At 38.2% G+C, this 20677-nt stretch overlaps 1 protein-coding gene and 1 long non-coding RNA gene across 7 annotated transcripts in view; one reads left to right on the top strand and one right to left on the bottom strand.

The window, feature by feature from the left end:
• LOC112665392 (uncharacterized) lies at nt 1-20371 on the top strand. Of its 5 annotated transcripts, none has more exons than XR_007406493.1 (5): nt 1-97; nt 179-245; nt 1372-1506; nt 16326-16438; nt 20241-20371. It is a non-coding gene; the product is annotated as an uncharacterized LOC112665392 (long non-coding RNA). The 5 variants fall into 5 exon arrangements; XR_003140347.3 differs by having other exon boundaries at nt 1336-1506; XR_003140345.3 differs by having other exon boundaries at nt 1336-1506; nt 16244-16438.
• Nucleotides 6951-20677, bottom strand: part of STYK1 (serine/threonine/tyrosine kinase 1) — a 32839-nt gene continuing 19112 nt past the window's right edge. For both annotated transcript variants that reach the window (XM_025455091.3, XM_035707045.2), the window contains exons 3-10: nt 20259-20393; nt 17285-17551; nt 16316-16497; nt 14463-14546; nt 12961-13169; nt 11339-11379; nt 10655-10751; nt 6951-8586 (exon numbers count right to left, since the gene is read on the bottom strand). In XM_025455091.3, coding sequence (XP_025310876.3) covers nt 8382-8586; nt 10655-10751; nt 11339-11379; nt 12961-13169; nt 14463-14546; nt 16316-16497; nt 17285-17551; nt 20259-20393 — 1220 coding nt within the window. In that variant the 3' untranslated portion in view covers nt 6951-8381. The remainder of the gene's footprint in view (nt 8587-10654; nt 10752-11338; nt 11380-12960; nt 13170-14462; nt 14547-16315; nt 16498-17284; nt 17552-20258; nt 20394-20677) is intronic.

Here is a 20677-nt window from a genome sequence, read left to right as displayed (position 1 = left end):
CGCGCCTTTCCGCTCCCGGGTCCCTGGAGGACCGTGGGGGGAGGCGGACTCTAGCTGCTCAGAGGCGCCCGGGCGATAGGAACTTTGCGTAATTAAGGTTGGAAGACCATTTCCCCCCCCAAAATTAAGTAGCTCATATTGTATTGGCAAAACTAATAATGATTACTTATGGGTTTAGAATGAAGGTTTGCAAGTCGCTTTTCCTCCTCGAATCCCTAATCCTCGCGGCATCCCGTCCTCACGAGGTGGGTGTGGCCTCATTCCCCTTTAACTGGTGCAAAAAGAAACAGCCCGGAATCAGAATGGTAGACCCGGACTACCGCCCTTTCCTGAAGTTAGCTTCTTCACCGGGGCTTTCCCCTTTGTACAATGATGGAACCTAGAATAGAGGCGAAGTAGAAAGAATCCATCAGACAAGAGGTCTGAAATTTGAAAAGCGCTTTGAAACTAAAAATCTCTGACATTTACCGTATTAAGAGAGTTCCTCTTAATAGTAAAACTTCCATCATTCAGTAAGGGTTGATCTTTGGTAGCCTGTGGAGTTTGGGGAATGTGACTTAAGATCAAATGGTTTAGCCCACATTTTTTTTTTTAATTTTATTTCTCCAGGGGGAGGGGCAGAGGTAGAAACAGACTCCCCGCTGAGCAGGGAGCCCAACTTGGGGCTGCATCCCGGACTTGAGGATCGTGACCTGAACAGTAGGCAGATGCCCAACTGGCTGAGTCACCCAGGCGCCCCAGCCCACGATTCTTACCAGAAAGAATTAAATTGGGGAGGTTAAAGTAGTGTCCCAGTATAGAATGGGTTTTGGAGGAAGTGGAAAGAAACTTTATACACAGTCTGCTTTTCGAATATTATTGATCACCCTTGTTTTTACCATCAGCGTAATTCTGTTGGGTGACCTTTAACCTTCAGCAGGATATAGAGGAAAGAGTGGCAGTCAGAAGACCTGGGATTCATTCCCATCACTTACCTCTACTAACCGTGGTTTGCTTAGTCACTGTTGACGCCTGTTTGTTCACCAACCGAGTGAATATCCTACAATCAACTTTGCCAAGCTCAGGAATTACTGAGAAGATCAAATGAGATAATAAATGTATAATAAGTTTTAAAATTTGTAAAACACATAATGACTTTAACATTTAGCATTTCTTATGTGCCAGAAATGGACAGACACTGGTAATAATAATAGACCCCTTTATACTGTTAGTCCAGAGAAGAAAGCAATCATGTAGACATGTATTAACACGAGGAGGCAAACCTTAAAAGAAAGAATATTTTTAGCTCTTTGAAGAAGATACAGGTGCAATAATAGCAGAACTTTGTACACCCAGCTTCAGCTCCTGACTCACTGCTGTTCCCTGTCCCAGAGGAACAAGTTCATCAGGGAGCCAAGCTGCAGCCATGGCTTTTAAAGACATCGGGAAAACACCCGTGGAACCAGAGGTAGCAATTCACAGAATTAGAATTACCTAACCAGCTGCAACCTAAAGTCTTTGGAGAAGGTATGTACTGACTTGATCAGAGGCACAAAGGAAAAGAATCTCAAAGTGAAAGGACCAGTTTAGATGCCTACCAAGGCTCTGAGAATCACTATAAGAAAAATTCCTTATGGTCAAGGTTCTAAGACTTGGGATCATTTTCAGATGAGGATCCACAAGCGATTCATTGATTTGCACAGCCCTTCTAAAATTATTAAGCAAATTACTTCCATCAGTATTGAGCTAGAAGGTGAGGTTGAAGTCACCAGTGCAGATGCTTACATCAACCTTTTTAATAAATTGGTTATCAGTTATTAAAAAAGAAAAGAAAGGATATTCTTAAATGCTGGTAGTACAGCAGAAGCAAGTCATTTTATTGGGGAGTAGGGGAAACTGAAGAAAGGGAAGTATCAAGGAAGGCTTATGACCAGACCTACTATTTAAATTAGACATCCTTGAATAAATTTGGTATATGTTCAAAGGGAAAGAAAGCATTCCAGGCAGAAAACACCCTAAGCAAAAAACAGCCTAAGCAAAGGCATAGTGTGTGATTTGGGAAAGCGAAGAAATTCACTATAGTTAACACATAAGATTCATGCGAGTAGAAAAACTAGAAAGGCAGACTGGGCCAGATTATGTTGAATCTGTATTAACACATATATCGTCAATATAGAAATCTATATTAATCATTGTATAAATGTTAATATAGAAATTATTCAGTCCCTGTTATATGCTGCCATTATGGAAAATAAACAAGACACATAAAGCACTATCCCTTATCGTTAAGGTGAATAACCATTCGGTTTGACCAGGATTTGAGAGTTTCCTGGGATGTGGAACTTTCAGTTTTAAAGCCCGCAAAGTCCCAGGCAAACTGGGATGAGTTGGTCAGTGTACTTACTACAAGAATAGCCCACAGAAATTTGGCCACAATATTCCATAGTAGCTCTGAAAATACAAGCAGTAATCCATTTGGCCTGTTTTTTGCAGGGAGCATCATTCAATATCTTTAGATTCCCTAGTGCATGTTCTTCAGATATTTGGCACACATGCCAGTGTTCATCTTCATGCTTACGTAAGAGAGCTACAGGTACTAGAACTAAGACTATGTAGGTAGCATGTGTGGAATGCACAGTGTTAAGATCTTTATAGGCCGCTTACTGTTTTTATCCCCTATAAAGACTTCTGAGGCAAAGACTAATCCTCTCTAACCCTCTCTGTTTTTAAGATGAAATGTGAAAAACAGAGAGGGTTAGAGATGTGAAAATATATATACTTAATCCTTTATATATATAAAAATAAAATAAAATAAGCCTTGAGGCACCCGGGTGGCTCAGTGATTGAGCATCTGCCTTTGGCTCAGGGCGTGATCCCAGAGTCCCAGGATTGAGTCCCACATCGAGTTCCCCACAGGGAGCCTGCTTCTCCCTCTGCCTGTGTGTCTCTGTCTCTCTTTGTGTCTCTCATGAATAAATAAATAAAATCTTTAAAAAATAATAATAAGCCTTACTATCTCTTGTATCTTATAAGGATTGCAAAGTGATAAAGCATTTGTTTTTTGTGGTCTTCTTGGGTGTTACACAACAGAGATGTGGAAATGTTCTGAATAGCTCTTAAGCACTTGAAATGTGGCTGGTGAGATCAGGAACTGAATTTTAAGTTCAATGAAATATTTCATTTGTAAGAACCATTTCATATACTTTAACTTGGGCTGGAAACAGAAAATATTTTTCAAACTGAGAAATCTCAATCTCAGTTGCTGTAGGGTTCAAATTAGAGCATATTTACTAATATTACCAGAGTTTATTTAGGAAAATAAATGTTTGGGCAGCTTAAATGAAGCCAAATAAAGAACTACTTCTGTCTTCGCTAAGGCAACCTATCTGTGGTTAGCTTTAAAATATCCTGCAATTGGGATGCCTTGGTGGCTCTGCAGTTGGGCACCTGCCTACAGCTCAGGTCATGATCCCGGGATCAAATTCTGCATTGGGCTCCCTGCGAGGAGCCTGCTTCTCCTTCTTCCTGTGTCTGTGCCTCTCTCTCTCAGTCTGTGCCTCTCATGAATAAATAAATAAATCTTTTAAAAATATAATAGCCAAGAAATGCGCATTTGATTTCCAACTCTAGCTGAAATTAAGGCTTAATGATTTAATCAAATACACAATATTCATTGAAAAAATAATGATTTTCCCCTGAGATTTTAAGTTTATTGCTTTCAGCTTCACAGTAATGAATCAAGTCAGAGGGCTATGGTCAGAGATGATTATTATAAGTGTTAGTCTGTTAAAATATTCTGATTTTACCTGCATCTAAAATTCTCTTTTTCTTTGATCTCTCAGGTCTCTGTCCTCAGATTTTTCTTTTGCCTTTTGCCTCACTATTTAAAATTATCGAATCGTTCCTACTTAAAATTTTCAGAAATAAGTTCTGAATTTCCTGAGATAAATACTGGAGAGGATAGGTTTTGTTCTATTTTATCAGTAGCTTTTGAAAAGTTTGAATTTTTATTTACAGAACAAAAGCTGCCAGGGCTATCTCATTCCATTAAATGGATCAGAGTAATAAATCAAGAATATTATATAATCTAAAACCACATTCTAATTTAAAAATTAGATTTAATTAAAAAATTTTTATTGTCAGAATGAGATGGTCTGTTTCAGCCTTTATGCCATCCACCCACCTTTCTCTTCTTTCTTCTAAAATAGACTTCTCCAGAAGCCAGGTAGCTCAGCCGGTTAAGTGTCTGACTCGACTTCAGGTCAGGTCATAGGATCAAGTCCTGTCTGGGCTCCATGCTTAGCGTGGAGTCTGCTTGTCCCTCTCCCTCTTCTCCTCCCCCTGCTCATGCGCATGCCCTCTGTCTCTCAAATAAATAAGCTCTCAAATATATAAATAAATAAAATCTTTAAAAAATAAAATAAATTAGACTTCTCTATGAAATTTTAACCATAATGTCTTTTTAACCACTCGATGATATTACTTTTTTAAAACACCGTCATGCAGAAACACCAAAATTTTCACACCATTTTTTCCCAGATATGTTCATATGTAGTGAACACTATTGCTAGATTATTATGATATGATGATATATTTAATTCCAGTATTCAAAGTAATGATTTTTTCCAGTATATGACAATGCTATACACTTCTAACACATAGCATGACTACTAACTCTCCCAAAACAAGTAAAAACAGTCTCTAAATTAAGGCTATCCTCCCAGTTTTCCATAGCATTTGCCATACGTATTTGTTTAAATGAGCTATGATAAAGCAAAAATTTAATAAAAATTATTATAGCAAGGTAAAGATTAAGAAGATTCTATCCGGGCAGATAGACAATTGCTATCTCAGAGGTTGGCTCAGTGGTTTAGCGGATCAGCTCAGGGCATGATCCTGGAGACCCAGGATGGAGTCCCATGTTGGGCTCCCTGCATGGAGCCTGCTTCTCCCTCTGCCTGTCTCTGCCTCTCTGTGTGTGTGTGTGTCTCTCATGAATAAATAAATTTAAAAATCTTTTTAAAAAAACATTCTATCCATTAGCTTACTTTTCTTCAAAACTAGTGAAAAAAATTATTCAGTTTTATTAACAAAACACCTAAATCTACCATGGAAAACCCTAGTGTTCTGCATAAGCATGATTTGAAACTACTAGTTCATACTATTCTAAGTTACACTACATTTTCAACTTTCAATTAGACACTTTTTCCAGATGGGTGTTTGCTCAGTTCCTAGCTATGTTAGAACTTTTTTTAACCAATAAAGGATAAATTGGAAAAAAGATCTGGGGAGAGGGGAATCAAAACTATGAAACAAATGCTAGCCCAGATTCAACTTAATTGAGTGGTAAATATTTGAATTCTCTTTTCCACTCCTTAGCTCAGAAACACCTGGTTTGGCTGACCAGTTAAAATGCCAAAAATATAATCCCGCTTTTGGAGAAAGCCTGGCCAAATAAGGGAAAGACCCAGTTTTCTTAGATTAAACAATTACTGTACCCATTTTTCTCAGCCTAAATCCAGGACAACAAAATTAAGGGCAAAAATATTTATTTTTTAAGGGCAAAAATATTTAAATAGCAATTGTCTACTGCTTTCCCTCCTACCAAGATAACTAGTAACATACAGTATGAAAGAGCAATGCTCTGATTCATTATGCATCATTTTCTTCCTAACCTCACTATGCCCCCACCTACTTCCCTACTTGCAGTTCCTCAAATAAATTATGCTTTTTTCCTTGCCCCAGAGTTTTCACACACATAGTCCATCTCCCCTCTCCCAGATGGCTCTTCTCACTCTTTATGAGGCTCACTTACCTACCCATAAGGTGTGAGTTTAAATGCCATTTCTTCAGGGAGGTCTTCATTTTACATTTTACATTTCCTTCTACTATAGTTTTTCTTCATAGCACTTACCACTATTTGTATTATACCCACTCAAATATATAAGTAAAATCTCTTTCTAGGCTGTAATCAAAAGCTCTCTGTTTTGCCCAACACCTAGAACAGTGTCTGGCACAGTTGGCCCTAATGTTAACTCACCTTTCTTAAAATATTTGAATTAATACATAAATATTTTGTAAATTTAATCAAACAGCCAAGCAACAAAAATGAGATTCTATAGGACTTGATTGTTTTGTACCAAGCCACTCTACCTCCCTTCTCCCTATTGCCACTTAACACCCACACATTTAAATCCTTACTAGTGTGGTATTCCTACAGGAGCAAGAATCATTATTCAGTTGGATGATTAATCATGACCTCATTAGGATTCTAATGTCTACAAATTTTTCAACTACCAGTCATCTTTCCTACAGAAGCCTTAGGTGTCTCCCAGAGCACTCAGAGTATTCTTTAAAATCACATGTCCAAGTAAATTGTCATCGTCATGGTATTTTCAGTATGTTTAAATAGTAGGAGGCTACTATCATCATCCAGGAGCTCATATAAAATGATGAGCTTATTTTTTTAGTCATGTGGTACTTGTCCCATACCATCCTTCAGTATGTGGCTGACAGACTGAGATTCTCTTTTTGGCTACAGTATACATTTTTTAAAGATTTTATTTAAGATTTTATTTATTTATTTATTCATGAGAGACACACAAGGGGAGAGAGAGAGGCAGAGACACAGGCAGAGGGAGAAGCAAGCTCCATGCAGGGAGCCTGATGCGGGACTCGATCCCAGGAATTGATCCCAGAACTCCAGGATCATCCCCTGAGCCAATGGCAGGTGCTAAACCACTGAGCCACCCAAAGATTTTATTTATTCTTGAGAGACTCTTAAGAGAGAGGCAGAAGCATAGGCCGAGGGAGAAGCAGGCTCCCTGCGGGGAGCCTGATGTGGGACTCAATCCCAGGACCCCAGGATCACGACCTGAAGACAGAAACTCAACCAACTGAGCTACCCAGGCATCCTGGCTACAGTAGATTCTAAATGTAAAAGATATGAAATATTCTAGGAGAGGAAGGGAAAAAGAAAGAAAATCGCCATTTATTGAGCACATATGAGCCAAATATATACCAATATATATTCTTGTTCAGTCCTCACAACAACCCTGTGAGGTAGGTATTATCTCCATTTTACACATAAGGAATCAGTTTTCTGACAATGTAGATTGTCTTGAATTTTTCTGTTGACATGAACTTCCATTTGTTTACTTCTCTCCTCCTTGTTGTAGAGATTTGGGCAGCTGTATACTAGAAAATCCAACTTTTACTCAATAAATATTAATTTAACAAAATAAGTTTCACAATACATTAATGAGTGTTTGAATCAGAAACTACCAGCCTTCTGTCTCAGATTACATCATTTTCTAACCCTTTTAAAGGCTTTCTGGACAACTAAGCATTCTTGCTTGGCTTTCACATTTCTTACTTATTAAATCCATATGTAGTACAGGTGACCCTTGAACAATACAGGGATTAAGTGTGCCTATCTGTGCACAGTCAAAACTCTGCATATGACTTTTGACTCCAGAGCTTAACTAGTAATAGCGACTGTTTACCAGAAGCCTTACCAAAAACAGTCAACACATATTTTGTATGTTCTATGTATTATATACTGTATTCATACAGTAAAGTAATCTAGAAAATAGAAAATCATAAGGAAGAGAAAATATATTTACAGAATTGCACTGTATTTATCAAGAAAAAAATCCATGTATAAGTGGACCCACACAGTCCAAACCCATGTTGTTCAAAGGTCAACTGTATATTCATTACCAGCCTAATAATGAAGCTAATCTCTAGCTTCTAAAGTAGTACCAGCAGAGTTCACTTGTCTCATAATTAGATGAAAAAAGAGACCACCTATCTCTTAATCTATACCCAAAAGGAAACTCGTAAGTTTTCTTTCATGGTCCTCCTCCTGGCCTGCATGAACAGACCAGGACTGAAGAACTTTATCTCCTTCCTCCACCTTCTGTTTGAAGGATGACCTTGATCCATGTCTATACTCCTGAGCAAAAATAACTTTTGATTTTCTTTTTCATCAACTTCTTTATCAGCTCTCTATTCCCTCAGTTGATTCCAACTTCTCTGGACCCAATAATAATCTAGATAAAAATATGCTTCAAGAGGAAACCAGCCTGTGTGGGAAGATCAGCTTATTTAGCAATGCCAGACACATAGATTTCTAAACTTTCTTTGCATTGATACTCTCCACCACATCTACTCTGGGTCTTCAGGATTGGGGTAGCAGAAATGAAACTGGACTTCTCAGTCTCCAGGGCATGTATATGGAGTATGTTTCCTGATCTAGCACCATTTTGGATAACTAGGGAAATGTGTAGGGGAATATCCTATTTTTCCCTTTATGTCTCACTAGAAAGCTATTCTCTGTTCTCAGAGGAACTCATTCCAATAGTATATGATCACACATAAATATTCTTTCCCCAGGATCTTCAAAGGATGCTGTAGCTATAGGAGAGGCTGTCCATGCTGATACCAGCCACAGCTGCATACAGTTCAGGCACCACCAACTCTGGTACTTGCAACACAGCTTTGTCATCTGCAGTTTGAGCAGCAGTTTCTAGGCGTGAGTGTAGCTCTTGAAGTGAGGGGCGGCTCTCCTCACTCCAGCGCCAGCAGGACTTCATAAGACTATACCTGAAAGGGGAACAAGAGAAACTAACTTCCTTGATAAGACAAATGTTTGAGGAATATGTCTCTTCTCCTAACAAACCTTAACAACACAACAAACCCTTGCAGTTCTTTAATCTACTTCTCATTGTCCTCTCAGAGTCTTCCCAGATAATAATATTCCTTCTTATCCTCAGAGACCTTGCCTAACTGAACCCCTTTCCCCCAGCCAAGTCAGTGTCTTGCTATGCCTAAGATGTGGCTGTTAACACCCAACTCTGTCTTTGCTCATGCTATGCTCAATTGCCTGAGTATCTTCCCCATGGTTGTCATTTCCTACAGCTTTGTTTTAGATCTAAATCCTTCTCTGCAACCTTCCCTTGTAAGCCTCAGCCCACACTGTGTCTCCCACACTCTTTTCTGCAGTAAAGAGTACAGTGAGACAGTGTAAGAGATGCTAATTTAACAACACTGATAACATTTAGCAAGAACTTATTTTATAAGGCATGGTGGTGAAACTGAGCATGCATTATTTTATTTTAGCCTCACAATAACTTTGAGGTAGGATTATCATCATTATACCTATTTTAAGATAAGCAAACAATGTCCCATAAAGTAGCAGGACTAGGAGTGTCTTTTTAACCCTATCATGTGAGTCTGAGCTTTTCAAAATCTTTCTTTTATGTTGCTTCCCACTTTATGTTGATTTTTCAAGGTTTATGTCCTCATCCAAATATTAAATTCTCCAAAATCCAGTAATAATCCTATAAATCTGTGCATGTCAGATTGATGGGGTGAAATTAGGCAGATGCTCAGCTGAACAGGATTGGAGTAAACCGAGGCTACCCCAGGTTTTCGCAGATACTTTATTGGTTAAATGTCTCCCCTCCCCTAATATAAAGGACAGATTATCTATGTATTTTTATACATAGATAATAAAGCCTATAAAAAATATGTTTCAACAATCATTCTAGTATACCCAGGCAGTATTATATTGTATATATGCATGTGTGTGTATATATATATGTATGTATATAGTTATGATATTTGACATTTATAATCTGCTCAATACAGTAACTATTGGAGGGAAACTCAGTTGATGGAAATCTACCCTTTCAAGGCTGAAAAATTATAACAAAAGTCTTATCAGAAATTTATATTAATATACTCTCCTCTGACTTCTTACATTTTATTTAACTTTTTCTTATATTCTATAACAATCCCTTTTTGTAATTTATAGGTTACAAAATTCTGTGTATAATTTTTAACTTTTTCCATTTTCTGCCTCTGCACTGACTCATCAGCTGTCCCCTTCTGCTGATATTATTGGATGCTCCTCCCATCCTTCTAATTTCTTCTACCCCTCCTTCTTTTGGTTGGCTTCTAATTTGCTCAGAACTGGGAAAAACAGTCAATATTTTATAAAAGCTATACACCAAATACGAGTCAGTGAGTTACTCTAGAATAATGGATTTTATAGCAGCTATATTAGAACTGAGGCTGGCAGTCTCTGACTGATAACATTTAGACAAAACACTAATGTATTTGCATTGGATTTGGTCCACTTCTTACCTATTTTAGAAGCTTCTAGAAGAACTAAATTTTATCAACTTAGATTGCTGATATAGTTTTCAGTAGTTGCCTCAACACTGTGTGTGTGTGTGTGTGTGTGTGTACACATACATATATATAGAGATTTAAGGACATATATATATGATATATGAGCAGATGTATTTTACTGCATAGGTTTGTCTAAGGCTTTATATTAGCACATAAAGGTGGGCTAGGGATCATCTGAGCCACTTTAAAAGGGCATGGTTGATGGAGATCAAAAAAGGAGTTGTTGGGCAGCCCCAGTGGCTCAGCGGTTTAGCACTGCCTTCAGCCTGGGGTGTGATCCTGAAGACCCAGGATGGAGTCCCACATCAGGCTCCCTGCATGGAGCCTGCTTCTCCCTCTGCCTGTGTCTCTGCATCTCTCTCTCTCTCTCTCTCTCTCTCTCTCTGTGTGTGTGTGTGTGTCTCTAATGAATAAATAAAATCTTAAAAAAAAAGGAGTCATAATGAGAGAAGAGTAGGCCCTAAAAGCCACTTACATGGTATGTGTGCAACTACTGGGTTTCTTCATGATTTTCCTTCTCTGGAGATGCTGTAGGATGCTGGTAGGAGGGACTTCAGGATATGGTGGTGCCCCTGTTTGGATGGAAAAAAATGAGAGTAGGAAAGGAACTTTAAGTCCTCTAGAATATGAACTATATCATGACACTTCATCCACCAAGCTAATTGCTTGCAAAAGGTAGAGCCAAAGGAAAGATACTAGATACAATAAAGCTATTCCCTAGTGATCAAGGAAGAAAATAACTTAGAGAATTTGGGGGATGAAAAAAGGTGTTTGAGAGGAAAAAAACTGATAATTCAAGAAAATGTTGAGTCTTTATGAAAGTAATAACGCAAAGTGAGAAATGAGAACAGCCCTCCACTCCCCAAACATGGAAAAGTACTGCATTTTCTCCATCAAATAGATTAATAAATCTAAGGACAATGTGTTTAAACAAAATCACTCTTGGAATTATTCTTAGGATTTTAAAACATCTTTGGAATTGGTAAAGTGTTGAGGAAAAGAAAGAAAAAGAAAGCAAAAATTAAAAAGGTAAATAGAGGAGAGGGATTTCATGTAAGCCCAGTTTAAACCTCTTTCCATAGCATATGCCCTCCCCCAAACATCCCCCAAACATACTTGTTTATTTGCATACAGGTACTACTTTAGGGATCCGCCTTACCTAGAGTCACCATCTCATAAAGCAGGATCCCAAAAGACCAGCTGTGAAAGAAACAAAGCCATTTACTTAATTTCTATTTCTGCCTTTTTTCCTAAAGAGAGCTCACTTAAACTATCAGGGTCCTTCAGTAAGAATAATATAAAGGCAATGAAGGGGAATTGAAAGTGTCTCGTAACATAAGCAAAGTAATTAGAAAGCATTTCTGTTCAATACCCTTCAAGTTTAATCTCCTTAAAGACTGGATTTATGTCTCTTTTCTTCTATATTTCACATTCATAGATGTTTACTATCATTTGCTAAATTGTATGTGTATGTGTTCATGCAAACACACAAGCACATCTACCCAAAGAAATTACCTTCTGCATCTTTTTCATCCTTTCCATTCACTCCTGCTGAAATTTTAGCCCTTATTCTTAGCACAAGTCCCAGAGAGGTTTATCATTTATCTATTTCCTCAATAGATCTAACTGCCCAACCTAGGAAAAACACTAACAGAATAAGCTTTACACATAACAGGGCTAGATATTTGCCAGAGCAGTATGATTTAAGGCATACTTATTTCACTCTTCTATCATATCACCACTAAACCATCAACATTTCCTAGTTATGCTTATTACTCTCAGACCTCTACTGAAAAGCAGATGTCAGTGAAGCAGCAATGAAAGTCTCTTAATTGACTCACCATATTAACTGATATTCTAAATTTCCTCTGCTGCTCATGACATTTATGCTAGTAAGATATTATGTTATATCCATGTGCTTCTCCAAGCTGCTAAATCACATGGTTACCAAAAGTCAATTGTGATTCTTTACAATACTATTTACACTATCAGATGTAACAATGCTATTATGTAATCAATTAAATATAAATGTAAAAAAGTACTAGCTCCTGAAAACTAGGCTGAATGCTTTGAAAGTATTCTATAACAATACACTACTGAAAAAGAAAGTGTTGTCAAATTGCATGGGTAAGCCAACAGTAGAAAATTGGAAAAAATAATAATAAATGTCTGCAGTTAAATTGCTTCACAGCTGTTGTTTTTTTTTTTTTTTAATTTTTCACTCAGAATCATCACAAGCTGAAACTCAAACATAATGTGTTATGAATGCTATTTATACAAGAAATACAATGTATTAGCTCACTTAGCGGGTCAACCCTCATAAAAAAAGGCCTTGGCCCTCCCCCAAAGATCAACAAATAATTGTATATTTATATGTTTGAAGTCAAAATAAATTACTTGAAGTATGTATATTACTTTTTAATTTTAATAATCCCTGGTTTAACTGAACTTTTGATTAAGTGGACCCACCTCCTTCAGGTAAAAAGGACTGTACTATCTAGTCCTTTAGATATTGGTATGAATAATCTTTTCATTTTTCTTTTGTCTTTCCTAATGAAGACTGCTAATCTAATACAGAAAGAATATTTTAAAAGGCACTAAAAGGAATTGCAGCCAGATGCCAAATATGAGCTCTGTCACAAAACACACATTTCTCCTGGAGAGTCTGACTTCTGAGATTTCACATCACACAGAATTTACAACAGATGCAGTCATGGTCAGGAACCAGAGGACACCTAGGTCAAGAAGGGACGAAGTCTAAAGGGCAGAAACAAACCGTACACATCTCCTCTGATGCCAGCTGGTCTCAGCAGAAGCCGTTCTGGGGCGAGCCACTTGAGAGGTACCATGTGAGTAGCCGGGATGGCCCCTCGGGCATGGACTTCATAAGCCAGGCCCAGTCCACAGAGCTTAGCAGTAAGATCACTTTGGATCAGGATATTTCTAGCTGCCACATCCCCATGGAACAGATGCTTATCCTGGAGAAATTCCTGTCAGCATAAGATCAAATATGGGTCAGCTATCTGAGGTTGTGGCTGGAGTCACAGACAAGGAGAAGCTGTCCTAGGAATCCTCAAAAAGACAAGGACATTTTTGACTGAACAAATCTCACTGATAATGACATAACACTTCCAAGTCACCATAATGAATCAGACATTTTTGCATTGTTTAGGACTACTAAACTGAGCAAATAATCCAAACAGCATTAATACTGAGTTTGGAAAGTATGATCACCCACTGTGTCAAGCCCTGACCCCTGCCTGAGTTTACATTTCTCTCAGTTAGGATCCAGCTAGACCCTGCAAAAGGAAGCAGGTTTCAAGTTTCTAGCCACAGTCCCCCAAACAAGATAATATATATATATATATATAGTGAAATTGTGTGTCATAATAATAAATTTATATCATCCCATTTTGTCCCTAAAATAACTAGGTCAGATAAGATAGGGAAGTATCGTTTAGATAAATCTAAATGATTATATAAGGTCACACAGTTTTGAGTGGTATATCAAATACTTAAAATAGCTTCAAAGAGCCTAATTTTTCTAAATAGCAAATGTTAATTTTAAACACAGTTATCTAAATAACTTCAAAGAAATTGCCATCTATATTTCCTTATTCTGGTAAAGGTACATTTTTTTTCTCTTAAACACTGAATTATTTCTCCTACATCTTTATTTAATTTAAAATGAATGAATGATCTTGCTGTTGTCCCTCTTATTTCTTCTCTTCCACTTGTTCCTTGTTCTTTTTAAAGTCTGTTTTCCATCACATTCAGTATCAAAGCAAGTCTCCAGCCAAACGTGTTCTGAACTCGTCTTTCTTGTTTTTCAGGCATAATATTGTGCACTTCCTTCTAGCTCTGCAGCCTTTCACCTATTTGATTTCTTTTCCCACATCTCCTCCCAACTCGCTTGCTATTTGCCATTTTACATCTCTTAATATTAGTACATGTGGGAAAGTAAGAGTGTCAAGCGTTTAACTCTTGGCCATGGTTTTTGAACTTTAAGACTGAGAAACCTTTTAAAACCCTTCCTGTTCCTTCTATAAACCCTAAGTTGATGACTTTCAGTCTAGAATTACCAATGTTATAGTGTCTTATCTAAATAATTTCATAAAGAATAGAAAAGCTTATTAGTGCTTGAATTTCTGCCCCTTAACTTCCATCTGAGTCTCTTTATAATATATACCCCATTTGGAAATAGAAATATGAGAAATATGATGTCAAATATCAAGCTAACAAGAAAAATCCATACCATCTGTTGGCATTTTGCTCAGCCTTACCAAAGCCAGGAGAACCTGACTCCCAATGTGATATACTTGTTTTTCTGTAAGATCATAGAGAAGGCTGTTCATGGTCATTACATCCTAAAAAGACAAAGAAAGAAGCATTATGTCAAAATGACATGAACCGATTTGAAAAAATAGGGGCAGAGATATTCTTAAATGTAGATATCAAGGCTAAAGAAAAGATGCAAAACATAGGAACTAAGATTCAAGGAGAGGCTAATATGAGAGATTCTCAGATATGCAAAGTACAATGATTTATTGTCCTGGAAAGACAATAAAGAAGGTAGATGAATTATAGGATAAAGGAAAAGCAGAATAGCAGGAAAGAAAGACAAATATATATGACTATATATAGTCCCTGAATAAAGCAATAATTTTCCTGGCGCACTGTGTGTGTGTGATATTAATTAAACATGTTAACTCAACACATTGAATGACTACTATGTGCCAGGTTCCAGTACTAGGGATTCAGAACACAAGAGTAAGCAAAATAAACATGTCCGCTGCCTTCTGCGACTTAAAGTGTGACACTGGAATCAAATAATCATACATAAATATATGGTTACATATCTACAAGCCCCATGAAGGAAATGGAAAAGAGAGCATATGATGGTGACAAAAAAAAAAAAAAGATTGGAAGGATGAGTAGACAATGACTATGCAAAAAAAGAAAGAGAAGTTTGGTGTGATGAAAAAAGCATGCAGATGGTCTAAAATAGAGAAGCAAAGTGGTGCCTGGGTGGCTCAGTCAGTTATGCATCTGCCTTTGGCTCGGGTCATGATCACAGAGTCCCAGGATCAAGCCCCACAATGGGCTCTCTGCTCAGCAGAGAGCCTGATTCTTCCTCTCCCTCTGTCAAATAAATAAATCTTTAAAAAAAAGTCTGAATAGATCTATAACAAGTAAAGGTGGAATTTGAAAATAGAATAGTGAAGTTAAAGTCGAGAACAAGTTATAGATGGATAACCTCTTACAAAGGTATAAATGCCTAAAGACTTGCACATCGTCCTATTTGCACCACTGGATGGAAGGCATTAACAGGGTCTTTTTATCATACACATTTAGTAGCAAAATAATCAGTCTACTGAGGAGGCTTGATTAATATTGAACTTATTCATTAGTAAGTGACAACTAACTAGGGAAACGTGCAATACTTCAAAAAGCAATATGTAGAGAAGTAGGAAGATTGTAAGGAAAAGGACTTGCACTATAGTCTAGAAATTTCTAAACATTTAAATTTTTTTAAAAATGAATTTGAAGTACAAAAAACATTCAAGCTGAATTTCTCCTCAAGACTGGCATACTAGAGTGATGTTACAGAATAGAGGACACACTTAAGGCTAACAGCAATGAAATTACAATAAGTACTAACAATAGTTTTTACATACATAGTTTCTGTTAATTTTAATAATAACTTATTATTATTCCCATTTTACAGATTCAGAAAATTCAGGCTCAGAGAGGTGACTCGCCCAAAGTCACATAGCTAGTAGAATATAAAGCCTGAAGTTCATACTCTAAATCTGTCTGCCCAATATGGTAGCCACATGTGGCTAATTAAAAGTTTATTATTTAACATTAAGTAAAATTTAAAATTCAGTTTCTCAATCACATCAGCCACATTTCAACTGCTCCATAGCCACAAGTGATTAGTGGCTACTATTGTGGACAGAGCGGATACAGAGCATTCCTGTCATCATAAAAAGTTCTATTGGATGGTGATACTCAATCATTGTTATTTTATTACAATAATGTCTCTCTGCTGTGTCATTAGCAGGCTATTTGACATGTGAACAACTATCAGCCAGGTCAAGCCTTTCCTTCCTAACACCTCTGCCCTGCTCACCCGCCGACAGGTCCAGAGAAAGCTGAGCAGGTCCCCTTGGGCCACATCCTCCAGCACCATATAGAGTGGCAGCCTTTCTGTGCAGCAGCCTTCCAGTTGTACCAGGTTCTTGTGCTTCCCCAGGTACTGATAGAATTGGATTCTCCCTAAGAAATCCTGCACCTCGTGGAGCCCAGCTGGTTCTGTAGAGGACAGATGAGCCATGGGAAACAGTCAGAACATTACCAATAAAATGGGAGGTATGAGGGAAGAAGCAACCTCAGATGGTAATTCTCAAGGCTCCAAAGGAGAGTAAGTATAGGCAAAAAGTAGAGAAAGGGAGCTGATTAGAAGATAATTCTCAATGTCACTGATTTATTTTTTTGTTTTTTTTTCAAAGCAACATAGAATCATAGGCATTAGAACTGGATAGACTTTAATCTGCCTAAATAGACAAGAGTTCACATTCAAATATTATCACTGCCTAGGCCTTTTGAATAGTATTCTTGCTTATCCCAGCTTTGTGCTGTTTTGTATCCTCTACTACTGGTCCATATAAAGAGAAAAAAAAAAAGAAAAGAGGGAGGGAGGGAGAGAAGAGGAAGGAAGGAAGGAAGGAAGGAAGGAAGGAAGGAAGGAAGGAAGGAAGGAAGGAAGGAAGGAAGGAAATAGTTGCAATAATTATTGCATATTAGGGAAAGTGATAGTGCAGACAAATGAAGAAACAACCTCAAATCCTCATGCACTAATACCCAGTTTTTATATCAACCTCAATAGACAACACTGAGCTACTGAAAGACCCCCAAGAAAAACATTTCTGCCTCAAGTTTTCACTTTCTATTCCCATCTTGCTCTGCATGCGATTGTGATCACAGCTATCTATTGATTAACATCTAAGTGTCTGCAAGCTTGACAACCACCCAGGCTTGGGGCTGCCAGTGGAAAAGTAAAAAAGAGAAAGAAAGGGAAATCAAACACCTCTCCCTTTACCTTTCAAAGCCTTGAGGATAACACTCTTTGGCTTATCAGTGTCCCCACTGTGCATCTTGGTTCGATAGATAGCTCCATAACTACCCTTGTGAATCTGCTCCAGAACTTCAGAGAGTTGCTCTCGGGGCACTTGCAGCTTAGCCAGAGCATGAGTGGTAGTTTGTAGGACACTTTCCATTGATTTCTCCGTAAGTGGCACAAACACACTTCCTCCATGTCCTGCTGCCTCCCAGCTTCGGCCCCTAGATGGAGGCACAGGGCCAGTGCCTAGAACAACGATCATACCAGTCATCTATTCCCTACCCTAGGTAGGGACTCCAGGAGAGCAGAGCCTGGAACACACTGGCAAGGAAGTTCCTCTAGCAATTTTCTCTCTGGCCAATGCTTCTGTGAACTTCTGATGCTTCTCTATGAACCAGCACCAATACCAACCTTGTAAAACATTTATAATATAACCCTATTACTTCTAAGACAACTCAGGATGGACCTCTGGAAAGTGGTAATGACATTTCCTCTCTTTCTTAGGATTATATGTATAATATGGAGACAAGCAAGTTCCTGGGTAGGTACTCAAACCACAGACACCTAAAAGGTGGTGGTAATGGGGATCCCTGGGTGGCGCAGTGGTTTAGCGCCTACCTTTGGCCCAGGGCGCGATCCTGGAGACCCGGGATCGAATCCCACGTCGGGCTCCCGGTGCATGGAGCCTGCTTCTCCCTCTGCCTGTGTCTCTGCCTCTCTCTCTCAGTGTGACTATCATAAATTAAAAAATTTTAAAAAATTTTTAAAAAAATAATAAAAAAAAAGGTGGTGGTAACTACCCACAGGAACTAATGTTTAAATCAATCAAATGGCTTTTAAAGGTGGAGGGAAGGTATGGATAACTATTCAACTCTAATTCATGATTATTTTCCCTCCTTTATGATGTTCCCAAAGTCAAATTATTACATATTTCCTAGAATCTCAGTCCAAAAAAAAATTTGGTACTTTTCTCTTTTCAATTTTCCTCCACTGGAAAAGATAAATTCATTCTTCTCATTAAATCTCCATTCATTCATTAACCTATCCACTTATTTGACAAATATCATATCCTACATGCCAGGAATTGTTCTAGGTGTTGGGAATAGGCAAAGTCTAGGTTCTGATGGTTATTTTCTAGTGGTAGGAGAGAGAAAGCGATAACATACCAGGTGATGAGTGTTATAAAGGAAAATAGAATTAGAGGCATCAGTGATGCTATTTTATATGTGAAGGTCAGGAAAGGCCTTTCTGATAGGATGACATTTGAAAAATGCCTGGAAGCAATTACAGAACAAACCGTCTGGAATCAGGAAGGATATTACAAACAGAGGGAACAGGAAGAGCAAAGGTATTGAGGAAGAAGCATATTTGGCATATTTGAGGAAGAAAAATGAAGTTAGTACAGCTGGAACTATGTGGCATAGTTGGAGAATTATAAGAGATGAGGCCAGAGAAGGTCCAGATCATGGAAGGTGATTGAAAGAAATTTGTCTTCTTTTGTTCCAAGAAATAAAAATATTGTTATTTTATTTAATTCCAAGCAGAGAATAGCCAGGACTGATGTGGGCCTTAAAAGAATCATTCTGCTGCCCTGTGGAGAACAGACCATAAAGGGATAGGGAGAGAAGTAGGGAAACCAGATAGGAGCGTATTTCAATGATCTCTGAAAAATGAGAGTGGCTTGAGTTTATTCTGAAGATAGAGATAACAGGATTTGCTAATGGATTGGATACAAAGTATGAGAGAAAGAGGAGTCAAGGACATCTTCAAGATTTTAGACTGAACCCTAGAAAGCCAGAGGACATGTGTGAGGGAATTTCAGAACCTTTGCTGTGGGCATATTACGTATAAGATGTGTATGGGATCCAAACTGCCAAATAGGTGGTTTAGTATATGAATCTGAAGTTCAAGGGAGACTACAATCAGAATAGAGAAAGTATTTGAATCCATAAGACTTAAGGGAGTGACTGTAGATTTAAAAGGAAAATAAAGTGTTTCAATAAGGAGAAGGGGCAAAATTGTTTCAAATGCTTTTGACAGGCTAAGATGAGGACTCAGTATAGCTATCATTGGCAATCTTGGAAAGAATTGTTTTGGTGGAGTGGTAGGGAGAAGAGCTTTATTTTAGAATGTTCAAAAGAGAATGTGACAAGCAGAAGTCATGAGAGTGAGTTTAGATACCTCAGAAGTTTTTCTGTAAGTAAATTAGAAGAGAATTGGGATCTTTAAATTTTTTTTATTTAAATTCAATTTAGTTGACATATAGTGTATTATTAGTTTCAGTGGTAGAATTTAGTGACCTATCAGTTGCTTATAATTCCCAGTGTTCATTACATCATGTGCCCTCCTTAATGGCCATCACCCGGTTACCATTTTGAGAGGGAATGGGGATCAGTCACTATAGAGTTTCTGATCACTGTCAGGCTTTTTTTTTTTTTTTTTTTTTTTTCCTTCTTTTAACTCTTAGTTTCATGAGAGCTAATTCACTTTCATTATATGCTCAGTGGTACTTCAGAACAGGACATCATCTCCTACTTAATGCTTCAAAGACTGTCATGAAGGCTACTCCTTTTCATTATAGAGTCCAGGAGCACAGAGGATGGCTGGAATGTATTACAGAGTAAAATGTCATCCTTCAAAGCTGGTAACAAAGCCTTAGGCCTTAACCACTAATCTTCCTCCCCAATACATTGACACTCACATGGCCAAATGTTTGATAATGCAGTAGGAAAAAGAAGACAGAAACAGGCCACATGAGGCCTCTCTTGCCTACTTCTGTTTCAACTAACAAGCATATACTGAGTTTCAAAGAGCTCACCTCGCCTCAACTCCACAAGAGGGGGGGCCTCACCCTCCCGTAGCAGGAACCTCACCTTCTAGACTTGAGCTCACTGAGACTTGGATCTTACTCCATTTTCCCTGGACTTCTCCCCAGCTCCAGCTTAAGTTTTACCTCGGAGTCCAGGAGAAGGCTGTTGAGCTCTTTGTCCTCTGATAAAAAGCCACAGGATGACCGCAAGAAGGATGAGGAAGATGCCTACCAGAATGGTTGGGATGATGATGATCTCATACTGCTGCTCCCGGACAACTGGGTAGGAAATCAAGCAGGAAGATATTGAAGAATTTCAATCTGATGTTCACACAACTTCCCCTATCCACCAGTCCTCAGCTCCTCATACATGAAATGATCATCTCGGGGATCCCTGGGTGGCGCAGCGGTTTAGCGCCTGCCTTTGGCCCAGGGCACGATCTTGGAGACCCGGGATCGAATCCCACGTCAGGCTCCCGGTGCATGGAGCCTGCTTCTCCCTCTCCCTCTGCCTATGTCTCTGCCTCTCTCTCTCTCTGTGTGACTATCATAAATAAATAAAA

The sequence above is a fragment of the Canis lupus genome, chromosome 27 (assembly GCF_003254725.2).
Source record: "Canis lupus dingo isolate Sandy chromosome 27, ASM325472v2, whole genome shotgun sequence".
Taxonomy (NCBI): Eukaryota; Metazoa; Chordata; class Mammalia; order Carnivora; family Canidae; genus Canis; species Canis lupus.
The sequence above is the reverse complement of the archived record's forward strand: the minus strand, read 5'-3'. Positions and strand labels throughout refer to the sequence as shown.